At 41.6% G+C, this 19,259-nt stretch overlaps 1 protein-coding gene across 1 annotated transcript; it reads left to right on the top strand.

Moving 5' to 3' along the window:
• Positions 1 to 57: 57 nt before the first annotated feature.
• LOC308673229 (uncharacterized protein) lies at positions 58 to 17,566 on the top strand. Its single transcript, XM_081336772.1, has 15 exons — positions 58 to 124; positions 791 to 874; positions 1,524 to 1,601; positions 3,073 to 3,111; positions 3,473 to 3,577; positions 4,381 to 4,461; positions 5,175 to 5,276; positions 6,474 to 6,557; positions 10,963 to 11,058; positions 11,843 to 11,932; positions 12,069 to 12,137; positions 12,337 to 12,417; positions 13,250 to 13,352; positions 13,902 to 14,000; positions 14,350 to 17,566. Exons 3-14 carry the CDS (start codon positions 1,549 to 1,551, stop codon positions 13,998 to 14,000), a joined length of 1,002 nt encoding a protein of 333 aa, XP_081192898.1. The 5' UTR covers positions 58 to 124; positions 791 to 874; positions 1,524 to 1,548; the 3' UTR covers positions 14,350 to 17,566.
• Positions 17,567 to 19,259: the final 1,693 nt, after the last annotated feature.

Raw genomic sequence — 19,259 nt, 5'->3', positions numbered from 1 at the left:
GGAATCACAATATGCAAATTAACTGGACTTCTTTTGGGTTTGTCAGCAGCACTAATGGTGAAAGAAGAACTTCGGAGTCTCCCCAGAGTGAATCAAGGTTAGCCAATACTTCTGGGAGAACCAGGTTAGTATAATCTGTATTTTTTTCCCCATCCAATAACACAGCAATCAACCTGGCTGCAAACTATTAATCTGCTTTGAAACTTCTTTTAAATGAGAAAAGAATTTTGGAAAGATATTTCTCGACAGTGTGATGGCATAATGACACTGCTATTAGCAACTTAAGTGTGTTAAATTCTTTAAAATAGTACATTACCATCCAGCAAGTAAAATAGTGTGTTGTAGTAGCCGTTAAGCTTGCCGGTGGAAACTTCAATTGCAAGTTGCTATCTTGATCAGGTTATAGCCACTGTAAATTACAAAAAGGCACATCTCCTGTGTTCGGATTCACGTTATGTTAAGGAAACAACCCATCGTAAGGTCTCCATAGAGACAAGAACCTCTCTATGAAATTGGACTTAAGCAGTATCTTTGGAAGGTTCCCAGATTTTCATTTAGCAAATGCCCAACATGGCTGAACCAAAATGTCAGGCTCAGAGAAAAATAGATTCAATGGAAGATGTATAGCCTTTATAGATCAGAACTCTGAATTGACTTTTGAAGCCTATTGGCGCTCAATATGGTGATCAAAAAAATAGATGTAATGCTTACATATCATAGCAACTTTCACCTACAAATATCATGGACTCCACATTAAAGAATGCTTTTTTCTCTCTCTTTGCTTTTATAGTGTTGATACAAGCAGCAGCAGAAATGTGGCCTCAAAACCCTACCTTGAAACTTCATTCAATCACTCTACATCTGTGGAAAGAAGGTAATGTCCACGACAAACCCCAGATAAGGTATCTTAGATTTGTTGGTTTATCTGGGGATTTTCAAGCTGCTTGTGTGTTTTAAGGAGCAAGATGTTTTTAAACTTTCTTTTGGTTAAACTGGGGGCATGTACAAGTGCAGAGTTTGCTTTTTTTTTGGATCTGCCGAGTAGTGAGCCATTGGTTGCAACAGGAATTGACTGACTGACTTCTCGCCCCAAACTGACATGTGGGCTGAAAGAGAGGAACTGGCCTAAAGTCACCCAGCCAGCTTTTGTGGCTAAGGCAGGACTAGAACTCACCAACTCCTGGTGAGTGACTCAAAGCCACCCAGCCAGCTTTCGTGGCTAAGGCAGGACTAGAACTCACCAATTCCTGGTGAGTGACTCAAAGCCACCCAGCCAGCTTTCATGGCTAAGGCAGGACTAGAACTCACCAACTCCTCGTGAGTGACTCAAAGCCACCCAGCCAGCTTTCATGGCTAAGGCAAGACTAGAACTCCCAGGCTCCTAGTTTCTTGTTTGGTGTCTTAACCATTAGAAACAACCTGTCTCTCATTCCATAATATCACGTCTTCAATTTCTCAGTATGATTCTTTTAGCCACCCACCCCCCCTGCTTAACTGAACCATAGTTTGTTTTCCTTTTCCAGTAACAAGTCAGACGAGAAGTATGAAATGAGTTCTGGACGTGATTCTGTCCCCAGCATCCCTACCTCTCCAAAAAGAAGGTAAAGAGGACCCAGATTGTTGGGGGCAATTAAGCTGACTTTGTAATAATGCCGCTTGGGGTGTGTGTGAAAGCCCTAATAAGCAGGCATATACATAGAATGAAGGCTACTGCTAAGCTTGTAAGCCGCCCTGAGTCTTCGGAGAAGGGCGGGATATAAATGGAATTAAAAAAAAAAAAGTCCACACGAGTCCAAACTATCCTCTGTAAAGTACCTGCAGGACAAGAAGCAATGGGTGGAAGCATTAAAGAGAGACCTGGAACTAAGGACATTCCTGACCAATTAATCAATTAATCAGTGGAACAGCTTGCCTCCCAGAGTTGTGGGTCCAACATCGCTGGAGGTTTTCATGAATAGACTGGACAACCATTTAACTAGGATGGGATAAGATCTCCTGCCTTTGGCATGGGGTTGGACTAGAACAGCGGTCCCCAACCCCCGGTCCATTTGACCAGCACCGGGCCGCGGCATGCCAGCAACTGGTTCGCACAAACAAGCGAAGCCCCATCTGTGGGATGCAGGCAGCACACAAAACCACACACTCTCCAGTCAGTGGAAAAACCTTTCTCCACAAAACCGGTCCCTGGTGCCCAAAAGGTTGGAGACCTCTGGATTAGAAGACCTACAAGATCCCTTCCAACTCTATAATTCTAAATTGCCCAAGTAAACTGTTTCTATCATTTCTCTTTTGATAAATTATGCAGAAAAAGAATAACTTGGGCTGCTTTTGAAGCCCTCAGTTGTGAATACTGAGATGTTTTGAATGCCCCTTGAAACAGACTGTAGATGGCTGGGTGGGAGACAGGACCCTGGTGGGACTTTATTTTTTGCAGTCTTCTACTGCTCGCTGAAGAATGTGCAATGGCGTTTTTGAGTTTCAAGGCTGGCAACAGGGGTGTTTGCATGCCAGGCACAGAAAGATGAGTGGGGCTTCCGTCGCAGCGACAGGCAAATACCTTAACTCTTTTGATCCTCCTCCCTTCTCTGTGAATGCCCCCAGCCAACAATGGAGAAGCTAGTTATTGGTCAGTTGAGGGTTTAGGAAGGAAGTACAAAGGATGAAGAATTTTTTTTTTAATTGAAAAGTTTTACAATACAATTTTAAATACAAAAAACCCCCTCCTCCGCCTCCCCCTCCCCTCCCCTCCCCCCTCCCCGACTTCCCAGAGCTGAATACAGGGTATAATAATACAAACAAGCATAATCTAAAATATGCTAACAACAATAATAAAACATTAAATTCTATCACACTTTAACTTTCCATAATCAAAATATTAATAAAATAACTATTAACTAATTATACGTCATAAAAAATCCGCTACTTATTCAAATGCTAAATGATACTTTTTAGTCCCATATTTATTCTAAATATATTCAATCCATCTTCTCCATTCCACAATGTATCTCTGTTGCGATTGATCTTTCAAATATGAAGAAATGTTTTTTAACGTCACTTGTTTTCTAACCACAGTGAGAAGAATGAAATGCAGAGTCACACATTTTTCGACAAGTAAGCCCTTTTTCAAAACAACACTTTTGTTGGATTTCTATCTTAGCAGTTCAGGCTGAGGTTTACAGAATAGTTTCGTAGTCCCTTTCCATCCTTCAACACCACAATTCTGGAGGATAGGTTGGGTTGAGGGAGAATGCTCTTAAAGACCCCCGATCAGCTTCTGAAGCTGAGAGAAATGAACTGCTCCTGATTAGCGATACGCAACACGTTTCGTGCTGCAGCCCTTTTGAAAATGAAGGTTGATCAAATGCCCTATTTAAGGCAGTTTCGAGCATTTTTTTTTGGCAGGGATTTTGAATGGCAAAATGGGAAAATGAGAAACAGGATCTTTTATGGAAGACGATCATTTTCTCAACAGATCATCTCCGGAGCTCAAACCTGAAGTCTCCAATGGAGAAAGTAAACCTAAGGATCCAGACTCAAAAGCTGCAGAATGGTGCCATCATCAGCCAACTACAGAAAAGTAAGAACTCAGGGAGAATTCTCAGCACTCAGTAAACTGAGATCATTCCTTAAGAAAAATTCCAAATAACACGCTTGGATAATCCTTGCCTTAATCCCAACAAGCACGTTGGTTAAATATTTATTTTGAGTTTTCCAAAGTTCTTGGATGTAGAACAAACACAGGTGTGCTAGACTTGGATGGGCTTGCTAAGTAAAGTTAATGGGAACTGTTGGCCAGCACCAGCTTGTAAGAACGATGCTATGAGTAATTCCTCAAAAATTAAGAACCCCCTTGTTTTACGGGGACAACACAGCATAAGACAAATACCTTTCTATCATAGGGCTTATGACTCCATGGAAGCTCATCAGGTTTTCTAGGTGATTTTCTCCAAGAAAAGGTGATTTAATTGATTGCACACTTTAATTAATCTCCCTATTCAGTTTTCAAAAATTAAGAATGGTTTCTCTCTCCGTAGGCTTACAAGCTAACACACACACACACACACACACACACACACATAGAAAGAGAGCAAAAAAAGAGAAAGAGAAAAGGAGAGAGAAAGAAAGAAAGAAAGAGAAAGAGAAAGGAGAGAGAAAAAGAAAGGAAAGAAAGAAAAGAGAGAGAGAGAAACAGAAAGAGAAAAAGGAGATAGAAAAAAAAAAAAGAGAGAGAGAGAGAGAGAGAGAGAGAGAGAGAGAGAGAGAGAGAGAGAGAGAGAGAGAGAGAAGGGAAGAGGAGGGAAGAGAAACACAACCAAACTCAGGTTTTCTTCAGTGACAAGTTCAGATCTTCATCTCTTTCTGACTTCCTTTTTTCACCAGGGAAAACACTGAAGTATCCCCAGGAACGGGCTACAGAACATCCACTCACATGGACAACAATGAGGGTGCTGACTCAAAAAGGTATGGAAGAGAAATGGGACAAATATCTCCGGACCCTGTCATAAGCCTGCTTCCTAAAAGATTTCTATTGCAAGTCCTCGACTTACGATCACAACTGAGGCCAAAATTTCCACGGCTAAGCAAGGCAGTCGTTAAGAGAATTTTGCCCTATTTTACGAACTTTTTGCCACAGATTTTAAGCAAATCACTGCAGGTTTATGAAAAAAATGCCCATCATTCCAGTTTGAATGAACCCACAGAAATCTAGAAGGTATAATAATAATAATAATAATAATAATAATACTAATAATAATAATAATAATAATAATAATAATAATAATAATAATAATAATAATAATAATATGATGATGATGATGATGATGATGATGATGATGATGTATGACTTTTCCCGGCAGCTTAATGTTTTGCATTTAAAAGCACTTCTAAAGCACAATTGAAAAAGAATAAAAAATCTCCAATAAAATTGGAGGTTGCAGGGAAAAGGCCTGGGAACGCTAGGCAGCAAGGTTTTAGAAGAACAGATTTGCCAATGTTCTTATCTTTGTGGAGTCCTTGGTGCTCTCTGAGCTTGGTTGCTTCTTGCAGACGTTTCATTACCCAACTAGGTAAGGCCATCAGTCCTAGTCTGATTAACTCAGTGAGCACCAGGGACTCCACAGTTCAACCGTGAGCTACAAATATTCACCTCTATGGGTTCTTTTTTTTCCTTCCAGGTCTGAGCTACAGCTTGGAGGAAACAGTCTGAGTACCACCGGGATCCAGTGTGAACTTTTAAGTACTCCCAAGAGGGAGGAATCCGATGTGGAGATTTCCAGGTGAATTTGCAATTTTGGGAATAGCAAAATGTTTTTTTTAATTTAAGTTTTTTAATTAATTTTCTAATTACTACATTTACATATTTGAAAAGCAACGTGGTGGCTGAGTACAATAATTTCATTGCATTTAAATATCATCAGTTCAGATCTCAAAATATTACAACACCGAATTCCCTCTCTTTCCCCCTTAATATATACTGTCTCCTATTCAAACCAACACAATTCTTATTCTATCAGTCAAACAAAAAATAACTTTCTAGCATTTATCAATAATCTTCAGTTTATGCATATCTTAATTTAACATTCCATCTTTTAGACAGTCAATGACCTAATACATTAGGTCCATTAATATTTTAAATTTAACGTTTAATCTTTATCATTTCCAAGGGAATAGCAAAATGTTGTGTACAACATATAAAGTTTGGGCAAAGGATTCTGGCTGGTTGAAATGAGGTAGAATGTGATCTTTTGCTGCAAACTAAGAGACTACTCGTAGTCCTTGCTTAACGATGGTCATTGGGGCCAGAATTTCTGTTGCCAAGCAATATGGTCATGGTGTCACATGAACTCCTTGCTTAGCAACAGCAGTGCTGGCAATCCTGGTTGCAATCGTTAAGCGAGGACCATACTGGGCTGCTAAGCGAGGACCTTGTGGGATCCTTCTGATTTCCTTCTGGCTTCCCCCTTGATTTTGCTTGTAGGAAGCCAGCCAAGATGGACACAAATCACAAAGCGTGTGACTGTGGAACTCTGGAGCATTTAGCTGGTTGCCAAATGCCCCAATTACAATCACATGACCGCAACTGCGATGCAGTAGCCTCAACCTCAAGGGCTGGTCATAAGCAGTGGTGGGATTCAGCCGGTTCGCACCACTTTGGCGGAACCAGTAGCTAATTTTTTTGTTGCCCAGGCCCAGAATAGACTTCCAGAAGTGGCATCCACACAGAGAACGGGATGTTCATGTATTTGAATCCCACCACTGGCCATAAGTACCACTTATTCAGTGTCCTCGTAAGTCTGAACAGCCTCTGGATGAGAGTCATTAAGCAAGGACCACTTGTAGAAATTCCTGTCCTTGTTTTGGGAGGAACAGAAGCTCAGCAGACCTTTTGATGCATCTGCCCTACCAGTTTCTGCTCAAATGAGAATCCCTGGAGGGCAGAAGTAAATAAGTCATTCCCTTTTCTCCCTTGGCAGGTGCAGTTCCTTTGCTACAGAGAGTAGAATTACCTCCCCATATAACCAGTACAGAGATCAGAGATCGGATGAAGAGTCAGACAGGTAAGGAACTGGCACTTTGCTCCCAGATGAAGATTCAGACAGGTAAGGGCACCTTGTCTGCTCCCGACACCTTGGTGAAACCCTATGTTGCGCACAGTAATTGTCCAGCGTTATTTTATATTTCCTGCCTCTTCTCCTTCAACTCAAGGAAAGCAGATTTGGCTTTGAAATATCTTTAAAAGAAGAAGAGAAGGTCGGAAAGACTCTTGTGAACAAAATGCAGCCTTGTTCAGTAATGAAGTGGCCAAAAAATACCTCAGCTCTTCTATATTTTTGATTGTACAATCTTTTTCTTTCTTGGTTCCCAGCTTCCTGTGGTTCCTTTCAAAGGCTCATTTTTATTTAAAAAAAATCCCTCTTGATTCAACATGTCAGGTGGTAAGGGTGCATCCTCCTCACCTCAATCTGTTTGTTATGCCTTTGAAATTAGCAAGTTGATTTTGGGCATCGGTTAGAAACAGGGAAAGGAAAGGAAAGGAAACTTTGGAATCTTCTAAGTTCCTTTGAGAAATAAGATTTGAGCTTCTGAGTTCTTGGATTAGATTCATATTTCTTAGCTTTAACATATTCAGCCAGGTCCAGAACAAATATGGGACCAAAAAGTTTCATTTAGCATTTGTATAAGTTTTTTTATGTGATATTAGTATTGCTTCTAGTCATTTCATATGAGCTAGAGTGCAATAGACTTAATAGTTTATTGTTGCTAACATATGGTTGTTTATGATTGTTTTTACTTTTATACCTTGTATTTAGCTCTGGGAAGTCGGGGAGGGGGGAGGGGGGAAGGGGGGGAGGGTTAGGGAGGGTTAGGAAGGGTTGGGTGGAGGGAGGGGGGGAGGGATTGTTAAAGATAAAATGTATTGTAAAACTTTTCAATAAAAAAAAACATATTCAGCCAGGGGCTTCAAGTCTGATATGTAATAAAATCAGGACAAGCATGTGGCATTTGATGGACAAAAAACCCCATACTTTTCTTCTACGTATTTGTCTTTGAGCTCAACAAGGACACCACAACTACTGGTAGATAATAATACTGGGGTACAGATGGACCACTATCTGCTATTAATGCTTGTTCCTCACTTTCATTTCTGTCTCTCAGACTGTATTTTGGGACACAAAATACTGAACAGAAACAATCTAATACATTTGAAAGCATATGAAGAACGGTTGCAGGATTTGGGTTTGACTAGTCTAAAGGGACGCGGTGGCTCAGTGGGTTAGGACGCTGAGCTTGTCGATCAGAAGATCGGCAGTTTGGCGGGTCGAATCCCGAGTGCCGCGTAACAGAGTGAGCGCCTGTTACTTGTCCCAGCTTCTGCCAACCTAGCAGTTCGAAAGCACGTAAAAATGCAAGTAGAAAAATAGGGACCGCTCCGGTGGGAAGGTAACAGCGTTCTGTGCGCCTTTGGCGTCTAGTCATGCCGGCCACATGACCACGGAGACGTCCTCGGACAAGCGCTGGCTCTTCGGCTTTGAAACGGAGATGAGCACCGGCCCCTAGAGTCGGAAACGACTAGCACGCATGTGCGGGGAACCTTTACCTTTACCTTTACCTTTAGTCTAGAGAAAAGAAGGAGTAGGGGTGACCGCAATAGCAGTATTCCAGTATTTGAGAGCATTCACACACCTTGTGAAGTTTCGCAAACCAGATAATAGGAAATTATTCTACAAATGCTTTTTGTTCAATTGGTGCATCTTTTTCCCATCATGTTAATTTTATGTTTCTCGTGATCAGTGAATTTGTTCTAAGCAGTTTGGCTGTTATGCAGCATAAAGAGTGTTTTCCTTCTCTTGAATTGCGTTACATTTTTGTTTCATGGTGTTCAATCCCTTTAAGAAGCTGAAATTAATTTTACTTTAGAGATCTTTTTTTAAAATCTTGGTGATTATAGCTCTTAGCTGATCCTGAACAGGAGATGCCCAAAAATGCTCTTTGCCAGGTGATTATAAGCATCTCATGAGAATAATTTTAACGATGTCCTCCCTTCGTTTTGATAGAAAACCTAATCTGCATTTTCACAGTCAATTCAGCTATGCTACAAAGAAGTATGATAAGGCATGTTTTAAAGACTGGATATATGATATTTATTATGCATTGTTTATCCATCTCTCTTCCTCATTTCCCATCTTCTGCCCCCCCTCCTCCAAGTTCTTCCCAGTGGATTTTGGGATTCTAAATTCCTCAGCAAATAGCCAAATATTTTTGAGTGCTATTTGAAGAATTATTTTATACTGAACACATTTCATGAGAAGTAACTCATGAAATGGGCTACTTACATTCCTGTCAATATTTTCCATTCTTAAGGTTGGAGTCGTTTCTAGAGTTTGTTCTTCTTCTTTCGGATATTTTCATTTTCTCTTTCCTTTTGATACATTCTCCTTCATCATAATTCTCAGCATATTACTTGGATGCTAGAGCCTTTGAGTTCTAATAACTAACTTCCAAGTATATATGGTTAGGATTGTAATCTTGGTTGGTCTTTTCCGTCTCCTGTTAGCATTACAATAGTTTGTCATTTTTGCAAACTATTTGACATTTGCTTCTTCAACCCCAGGCAGATGTGGCTGGTTTTCCTTTCCACTCAACCTCTTTACATCTGGAGGATGCTACTTATTCCCAGATGCTTATTCCCAGAAATCTTCCATGTTTATGGATTACCTAAACTGGTAATTTCTGGAAAGTAACCTTCTAACCAACTGTCCTCTGAGAGAGAGAGACAGGATTTCTTTTATTTTTTTCTTTAGAGGGACTAACTACTTTTAGCATGTTAAACCAGTCACAGAAAACCCAGTTTACAATCCTCCCTGTGTTGGACATTGATCTCAGGATTTTTTCACCTCTGGATCACCAAGCTGGCCATTTTATCAGATCTTCAGAGTCTAGGAATGGGACAAACAGGACCAATCAACTTTACAACCGCAGAACGTTGGGACTCAACCGCGGAATAGCTTCCTACTTGTACAATCAGCCATTCAACAGCAGACGGTAATGAGGCAATAATTCGAGATCAAAAGAAGTGGGTCATTCCTAGGGATGAGGAGATGGCCCAAATGTCCTACTTTAGAGAGGATGTATGTCTTCATAAGTCTTGGAGGGGGCATTTGTCTGTTGAAAAGCCTCATCAATCTGAAGAGCGGTCCAATTAAATAATTTAGAAAAGCGGAAAGCAGGGACCACAAAGAAGCCAATCAGCGTTTAGCGTACAGTAGCAAGCTATAGAGACACTGTACATTCTCCTGTCGTTTTCTTCCTCCTCAACCTGAGATCTATCATGTTTGAGAGCCATAATTTCTAAATTTTCATCTTTACATATCAATTAGCACTCGTAGACTTGCAATGAACTTCTGGCCTCTTATGGTATAGCAGTCCTTTGGGGGTGGGGGGGCGAGGCTCCTGGGCATTACTGGCATATTCTTAAGCCTTTATTTATCTGAAATATTTCTCCATCTTTAAGATTTCTAAGTCAATGTTTAAGAGCAAAGATTTTAAGGAAGAGAGCCCACTAGAATTTAGAAATCTTAAAGGAAGCACCTTGAGGAGCGACAGGGGAAATATGGTTTGCAAATCCAATCTGAGAACTGACCCAGAAGCAGGTGACATTTCTACGGCCATTCTGTTTTAATAAATGACCAATCGCAAACGTTTCAACTATCTTATAAAGTAAAATAAATCTTTCTTAAAGCTGTAAAATGATCTGGCCAAGAAGAGGCTGTGTTCTCCAGAACTGCTTTTTTATTATTTAAAAAAAGTGTTTTCTTGAAGATTTCCCTAACGATTACAAGCTTGATCTTTGGTAAGCTCACATCTTCAGTGAAGAGTAGGGGAATGGCTTGCATTGTTTTCCCCCCATGATACAATCTAGCCCCTGGGGGGTGGGGGGTGGGATGGGAGGCTGGTTTTGCCAAGAGAGAATTCAGAATGGGGGAAAAAAACCCCAGGATGAGCATTGTAAAAAAGCAAAGTTATAGTAAGCTTAGGACATTATGTTCAGGACATACGGTAACTTTTTCTGAAATTGTATAGGGCAGGGGTAGGCAACCTTGGCTCTTTTACGACTCTTGGACTTCAACTCCAAGAATTCCTGAGCCAGCATAGCAGGGTCAGGAATTCTGGGAGTTGAAATCCACGAGTCGTAAAAGAGCCAAGGTTGCCTACCCCTGGTATAGGGTTTCCTACCTGATCAGGGTGTTGGACTAGAAGACCTCCAAGATTCCTCCCAACTCTATTACTCTGTTATTCTGTAATTCGACTAAGCTGAGTAATGTTCAGAATAAAGGTCTGGATCTTAGCATTCGGAATTCCCTCTCTTGTATGTTCATTACATCATTTCATTTGTTGTTACGGGTGTATTTTTGTGTGTGTGTGTTAAGACTTGAATTAATACATATCTACATTTCTTCCTAGTACGTCTTACTACCCCTTCAGAGATGCTGGGATTAATATTCCAAAAAGCCACAGAGTGCCTTTTTACAAGGACATCTGTGACACAGAGAGTGGAAGGTAAAGTTAAAGAAGTGAATACCCTAATGTTAACGCATATATATATATATATATATATATATATATATATATATATATATATATATATATATATATATATATATATATATATATATATATATATATATATATATATATATATATATACATATACATATATATACATATATATATATGAATTATTGGAATATTTTTTAAAATATATATATATCAGGGCACAAAGCCCAGCCAAGTGACCTTGGACCAGTCATTCTCTCTCAGCCCTAGGGAAAAAAAAACCTATGGTAAGCTGCTTCTGAAATGTTGCCCAGAAAACTGCAAGGACTTGTCCAGGCAGTTGCTAGGAATCGAGACTAATTGCAAGGCACCAAAAATAAAAAGAAAAAAAAGTAAATTTTCCCCTAAACGTAGGGTACCCATTTATCTATGCAGCCAACTATCCTTACAAGACATTTTCTTCTCCTGTTTTTACAATATCTCAAATCACCCTGCAGATGGCATTACAGTCACTTGTTCCTTTGATTCTTTGTATATATAGGCTGGCTTTCCTAAAGATTTTGTCCTGAGCTATTCATTTTACAGCAGCTTATCTCAGAACCCGCAGGATATACCTGGATGGGTAGACGCGTTGTTATCCATGTGTGTCGCTTGCACATTGCTGACTTCTGTTTTGCAAAGGGAGGATGAAAGGAAATTATCTTGCCTAGAAAGCACGACAACCAAGTTTGACTATTCTGACCCGCAAACGTGATGCTATAGTGTTTCAGATTTCTTTCTCTTGCAGGACTTTGACTGATTCCGAGGCAAAGGATCTCCCTGCTTCCTTTGAACAGAAGAATTTTTCTAATTATGATTCAGATCCCTCTGCATCAGGGTAGCGTATACCGAAGAAAGAGGGAGTTCTTTTGAAGGGGGGAAACTCTTTCTTCTAGCTTTTCAACACAGCAGATATTACATTCCTTATCGATCAGTGCCTCCTCTGAAATGTGCATCTCTTTCGCCCCCTGTAGCAAAGGCCTCCTCTTTGTGAAAGAATCCATCAAAAGCATGGAACTGTCCTCCTCCCCGCGTTACAACAGGTGAGGAAGGCAAGCCAGCAGTTCTGTTTGCAATGCAGGAAAAAATCTCATGCCAATCAGAAGAATTTGCTTGCGATGTTTGATCGGGCCCACGTTTAGTTTTGGGGGTCCTTTGATTATTTTCTCCTGTTATCTTCACATTAGTACCTTTTCCCCCCCACTCACCGTGCTTTGTTCATTCATGCCTTTCCTTCTCCAGTCGCAGTTTGGTTGACTTGTCTGAACTTGAGAATCCAAGCCACAGCAGTTCCAGCTACCTAAATAGCACACCTTCAAAAAGGTATAGCCAACCTTCGGCATGTTGTTCCTGCTGTGGATTGATATGGGATCCCTTCCAAAGCAGACAACTGCCGAGTTTTCATGAACCAGGCAGAAATGGGATTGTACTGTGGTCCAAAATATTGTGAGAACCTAGCTATTGTTTTTTTTTTTGTTGGGTGAATTACCCTTGGTAAAGTTTGTTGGGAAGTGTTCTGTGATTACAGGGATCACTTTTGATTTGATTTGATTCTTGTGTGTTGTGCGAATTCAGCTAACACTAATTAATTGAGCAGAGCTTGTGAGCCTGAAATCCAGCACATAATTTTATCAAGAATTCAGTGCCAGATGCAAAAAGTCCACAGGTGAAGGTCCAATTAAACTTATTTATTGCTGCTCATGCCTACACGCAGGAATATTCCCAACTAACAGAACCTACTTGGATTTAGATAAGGATAAACAGAATTCAAGGAGGGGGGTGGTCTTAGTTCACTTGTGGCTATGCAGGGGTCCTAGGCTGATCCCTCTTTTAACTCTGACCTCAGAATTTGCCACTCCTTTTCCTACAGTTAGTCTGTGTTTTCAAGTGGGAGGCAAAAGACAAGTGTCGTCCTTGCAATTTCACAGAGAGCAGGAGACACTGACACCAAGACAGTGTGCTCGACACACCTCTGTCTTCCAACATTTCACCACCAGTTTTGCCCCCTACGGATAGGATTTGGCCATAAGAGCTCTCTGAGTTGCATAGACAGTAGTGCAGAAAACAGTGTATCTTCTTCAACATGAGGTTCTGTGAAGCTAGGAGAAAGTTTACCACTGTCTTGGACTGTCATCACCTTCCTTTCTTCTCCTAGGTCTTTGGAAGATATTTGTACTTACTGTGGCCGAGTAATCCACAACTGTGCCAAGATATCAATTGAGAACCTCAACATCAGCTGCCACGAATATTGCTTCAAAGTAAGGGTGCTCCTTATAACTGTGGTATTCATGGAGCTATGAAGACGCCCCAGTTTGGTCTAGTGGCTAAGACACCAGGCTAGAAAGCAAGAGACTGTGAGTTTAAGTCGCATCTTAAACATGAGAGCTTGGCCAGAGCTTAACCTGATGACCTTGGGCCAGTCTCTCTCTCTCTCTTTCTTTCTCTCTCTCTCTTTCTTGTACGAAAGTGTGTTAGAGTTGAGTTATTGTTAAAAATAATAAAGACACGATACAAATAAATAAGTCAGGAGAAGAAAGTAGATGGGAAGCTATCTACTAGCTGCATAATGGGATGTCCTCGTCATTAGGTCTCACAGTTTCTTTCTGACACCCCTAAGCTTTAGCCTGTGAATTCGTGCACAGTCTGATTTCAGTCACATGGCAAATATATTACAGATGGAGCCACTGGTTATTTGTTAAGTTGTCAGCTGCAGAGCAACTGGTGCACCAGTCTGCATATTGTATAGGCATGCAGAAGACATGTCTGCAGCTAAGTAGAGAGCGACTGTTTTGCTTTTTCTCTCGCAGTGCGGAATATGCCACAAGCCAATGGGAGACCTCTTGGATCAAATCTTCATTCATCGGGATATTGTCCACTGCAATAAGTGCTATGAGAAGCTCTTTTAGGTGAGCATGTTCTACAAGGGTTAGAGATCTGGAGATGTGGGTGGAGATCCTGCCTAGAGCATAGAACGTGGAATCATGGGGCTGGAAGGGACTTTGGAGGTCTTCTAGTCCAACCCCCTGCTCAAGGTAGAAGACCTATGCCATTCCCAGTCCAATGGTTGTCTAGTTTCTTTTTGAAATCTCCAGCGGTGGAGCATCTACAATTCCAGGAGGCAAGCGATTCCGTTTTCTGACAGTTCTTGCTGTCAGAAAATTTCCCCTTACTTCTAGATTGGATCTCTCTTTAGCAAGATTCTACCTGTGGATTGTCAGCCTAGCTGACGTGTTCCCTATCCAATTTTCTCCTTAGATTCCAGGGACTGGACCAGCCTGCCCAAAGAGACGCCTGCCTTCATCCATGTACCCGGGTTCTCCTAAGGACTCTTTGATTCAGCAAGCACCCCCTTCCTCATGTCCTCAAGTTATCCCTCATCTTCAGGCAGGCCAAGTGACTCCCGTTTAGCAAAGGTGGAGTTAGAGTCACTGAGGATGCTGCATCAGGAATAGGAGGGATCGCTGCCTCGTTTTCAAACAGCTGCATTGGGGGGCTCCTCCTGCACCTCCTCCTGCCTTGGTGGCTTGTCCCAAAGTCCTTCTGTTCTTCCTTCCACGGTGGCATCTTGGATATCCATTCAATCCACTTGGCCAGCAACTGATAAAAGCAGGCATTATACCAGGAATGAGAGGAAGCAGGACCATCTGTTTTGGTTTTTTTTTTAAAAAAGAGGGAGGGAGGAAGATTGAATCATCAGGGGCACTTCTTATTCCATTTATCCCTGGGAAGTCTTTAGCTACAGCTAGGAATGCTCAATTCCAAAACATGTGCCTTGAATGCAAAGGATTTTAAATGGGTGTGCAAAATGTTTTGATTCCAAAGCTCTCAAGGCATCAGGCACAAAAACCTTTTTTTTTCACCCCCAACCATTTCTGGAGCTTTTTGAGCTTGAAACGCTCCAGAACTGCTCGAAGTAAGAATCTCAAACCTCTAAGTTTGCCTTCTGGCATCCCTGGGATGGGTTTGATTTTGAAAGCATCAGGCACTGAGGTGACGTCTTCTACATTCTTTTACCATGGGTTGAGGCTGATGGGAGTTGGAATCCAAAGCGCCAGGAGAATCACTCCTTTGTATGATGTTCTTGTTTTACCCAGAGAAGAAAATATTGAGTTAACTCAATGTTTTTCAAACTTGGCAACTTTACGATGTGTGGATTTTTAACTCCCAGAGTTCCCCATCCAGCATGGAATTCTGGAAGCTGAAGTCCACATATTATAAAGTTCCCAAGTTGGAAAAACATTGAGTTAAATGGTCCAATTGTCCTACTGAGCATCAGGCAGCTTCTTCTGTCTATTGTCTACTTCTGTCTACTGTCTACTCCTATCATAATTGTCTCTCTGGGGAATAACTATTTTATAAGTATCTTTGATTTTGTTGTGAGATTAGACATTCTTCATGGTTGGGAAATCAGTTATGGTTAATTTCTTACACATTTGTATCCCGTGTCTCTAAAAGGATAAGTGTATATGCAAGATAACATACTTTTTTTTGCAGAATTCTTGAGTTTTAATTCCTTTACACCTATTCTTTTCAGACTCAAGTGAAGAGAGTTATACTGAAGCTTTAAACTGGATTTTTAGTTAGTAGCTTAATATATTTTTGTATATTAGCCAAAAATCTGGAATATAAATATGGGGGAATAGATGTGATCATTTTTTCTATGATTAGTTTATTGGAACTTCTAACAAACAGTAAGCAGAAGAAGAAGGGGGAAAGAAACATAGCCTTATTTTCAGTCTCTGTTTTCTACACACTATATCAATTTTAACTTGGGTCATTGCCTATTTCCAACTGCCAGTACAAAGCGGTGGGAAATAGGCTTCTCCCGAGTTAAATTCCTTAAATTACATGGGAAAAGATTGTGGGAGCAGAGGCTCAATCTACAGCAGAATTAGCTTTGCATATTTTGAAATAAATGAAGCAATATACAGGATAATCTCAAGAGGGAGAATGCTATGACGTCTCCTATAACCCAACACTGTTCTTTTATGGTATGAATGTAGGTGTTGCGCACAAGATTCCCTATATTTTGTTTGTGGAATAATGAAAAAGAGAGATGTTGAACATCTCCAAAAGCATTTATTCTGAATGCTGCCAAGTGAAGACCTTCTACATTTGATAGGAGCAATCGGGGTTGGGCAGGTGCTTAATTCTTTCCTTGAAGGTTGAGATCAAAAAACGGGTATCGTAATTCACCTTCCCAACTGCTTGATTCCAGAACGACAACAAAGCCAGCAGATGTTGGCAGCTTGCTAATTGCAACTCTGTCAGAATTTTCTCTCCCTGGATCCCAATGGAGGGTTAGAAGCAGGATGGTCAGCCAAACTGGACATGCATTTTCCTCTTTCCCTCCTTAAGAGTTTTCCTTTGCTAAGAATGATGGTAGAAAAAGTAGCTAGTTGTCAAAGATGACATAATCTGGACCTCATCCCGTAATGCCGAGACAGGCAGATTGCACTTGCTTCATCTAAAAGGGCACATTGAAATTTTTGTTGTTGGAAAAAAATCAACCAAGAAAGTGACTCCTTGACCTTTCAGTGTCAAAGCCAGGGGCCATATTTTGATGTCTTCTGGGAAGGTCATATTTAGCTACATTAAATCTAACTTAATTAACAATTCCTATCTTCACAAGTATTAGTCCTTGGTATAAAACTTATTATACCTTGGTATAAAACAAAAAGGGACACGGTGGCTCTGTGGGTTAGGACGCTGAGCTTGTCATCAGAAGGTCGGCAGTTTGGCGGGTCGAATCCCGAGTGCCGTGTAACAGAGTGAGCGCCTGTTACTCGTCCCAGCTTCTGCCAACCTAGCAGTTTGAAAGCACGTAAAAATGCAAGTAGAAAAATAGGGACCACTACGGTGGGAAGGTAACAGTGTTCCGTGCGCCTTTGGTGTCTAGTCATGCCAGCCTGGCTCTTTGGCTTTGAAACGGAGATGAGCACCGGCCCCTAGAGTCGGAAATGACTAGCACGCATGTGCAGGGGAGCCTTTACCTTTACCTTTATAAAACTACTGCCATGCCCAACCCATCATTCTCCAGATATGTTTGACTCCTACTTCCATAATCCTGCACGGGGCTTAGCTGGTTCAGAATTACAGGAGCTGTAGTCTAACATTTTGGAAAGGCATCTCAGTTGGGCAAATCCCAAGTCAGGTGAGGTCTGGTTTTTTGTTTTTTTAGTAAATATCTTCTCTGCTGATTTCTTTTTAATGTAAACTTTTGCTTCCGGTTCATTGTCCAAAGGTGGAGTTTTGCAAACAGCAGAGTTTACCTAAGCACCATGTGGTATTTTAGGCAGAACTGAACTGCTGCCCTATGTCCTTGAGGACTTGTATCACGGAAAGATTGCTTTCGACAGGCACCGCCAGGTTATTACAAAATGTTATTTTTGATGCTGTGCTGTTCTTCTCTGCCCTTCTGGTTTCGCTGAAGCAAATTCTAAATTGCCACATTCGGTTCTAATAAATATTCTGTGCAGAAAGTTGATCTGAGTTCTTCATTGAATGGTGTGATGTATTTCCCAATGCAATACTGGTTGGTATCTTACCATAGGAGCCAAAGAGGTCTAAGAGACATGCGTGGGTGTCATCCGGGCACTGCTGAGATGCTATAAACCACTCTTCAATCAGCACAATGCTTGGATGTCGTTAAAAAAACACTCTGGGTGACAAGAGACAGTCTGCCCAAAGACTTAGGATTAGGTTTTAGCGTTGTTGCATGTAACAAACATGCAATTCCCAGTGGCACTTTCTAGACATGCCAGAGCTGGTAATGGCCACATTTCCTGGGGAATCCGTGAAGCTGCAGTTCCCAGAATATTGATAAATCCCACAAGTTGGGTAAGGCTAAAATAGACCAGAAAGATTTGGATGTTGAGAGACTGAAGAAATCTGCTGAAGAGGCTTTAATTAGAATTAGAAAACAGCATGGAGCTTGGAGAAAGTCTATTAGAATTTTATTCTCTTAGCATTCCAAATATTTAAACTAAAGTTGTTTTTGAAACTTCTGCACAGTCGTTGAATGACAGACACGGGGTGGGGGTGGGGAAGGCTACCTTCCAATACTATTTCTCTCTCAAATATTTTGCTGGTGGTATACGTGATGAGGGACGCGGTGGCTCAGTGGGTTAGGACGCTGAGCTTGTCGATCAGAAGGTCGATCGGCAGTTTGGCGGGTTGAATCCCGAGTGCCGCGTAACAGAGTGAGCGCCTGTTACTCGTCCCAGCTTCTGCCAACCTAGCAGTTCGAAAGCATGTAAAAATGCAAGTAGAAAAATAGGGACCACTCCGGTGGGAAGGTAACAGCGTTCCGTGCACCTTTGGCATCTAGTCATGCCGGCCACATGACCACGGAGACGTCCTCGGACAAGCGCTGGCTCTTCGGCTTTGAAACGGAGATGAGCACCAGCCCCTAGAGTCGGAAACGACTAGCACTCATGTGCTGGGGAACCTTTACCTTTACCTTATACGTGATGGGTCAAAACAAGAGCCACCATTCATTCATTCATTCATTCAATTTCTATAGTCTTCCATCTAAAAACAAGTGCACAGTGCATAGTTTTATGCAGGATTGGGGGTTTGCTGGGTCTGCTAAAAGTATGCAGAAGGCCCCAGATTCAAGTGTCTCCTTGCCAGCCCTTGCAGAGACGTTTTGATTTATTTATTTATTTTACTGTTCGCAGTGGCATTTTTTTTTAAAAAAAGCACTTTCCTTCTTCCCCTGATTCAAGCCACGAAGAAGATCTGCCCGCTCTCCCATCTGTGGAAACAAACGGACAGTCTTGGATACAAACGGGGTGCAATCCGCAGACCCTTCCCACGCAGGGAGGGAGGGAGCCCGGCAAGAAACCGCACGCGCTTCTTGCAAAGCGCCTCTTCTTCTTCAGCCTAGGGCAGGGCTCTTCAAACTTGGCCACTTTTAAGACTTGTGGACTTCAACTTCCCAGAATTCCCCAGCCAGCCGTGGCTGGCTGGGGAATTCTGGGAGTTGAAGTCCACAAGTCTGAAAAGGGGCCAAGTTTGAGGATCCCTGGCCTAACCAGCCGCGCCCCCTTCCCCCGCGCAGGCGCACTAAAAACCCCTTATGAGCTCCTCGTCGGGTCTGCGCTGAAGCGCCGGCTCCCGTCCCTCTCCGCCTCCCTCTTTTCAGCCAATCCCTTTTTGCT

Source organism: Vipera berus (assembly GCF_964194415.1).
Source record: "Vipera berus genome assembly, chromosome: 11".
Taxonomy (NCBI): domain Eukaryota; kingdom Metazoa; phylum Chordata; class Lepidosauria; order Squamata; family Viperidae; genus Vipera; species Vipera berus.
Note: the sequence above shows the minus strand (reverse complement) of the source record. Positions and strands in the feature narration are given on the sequence as shown.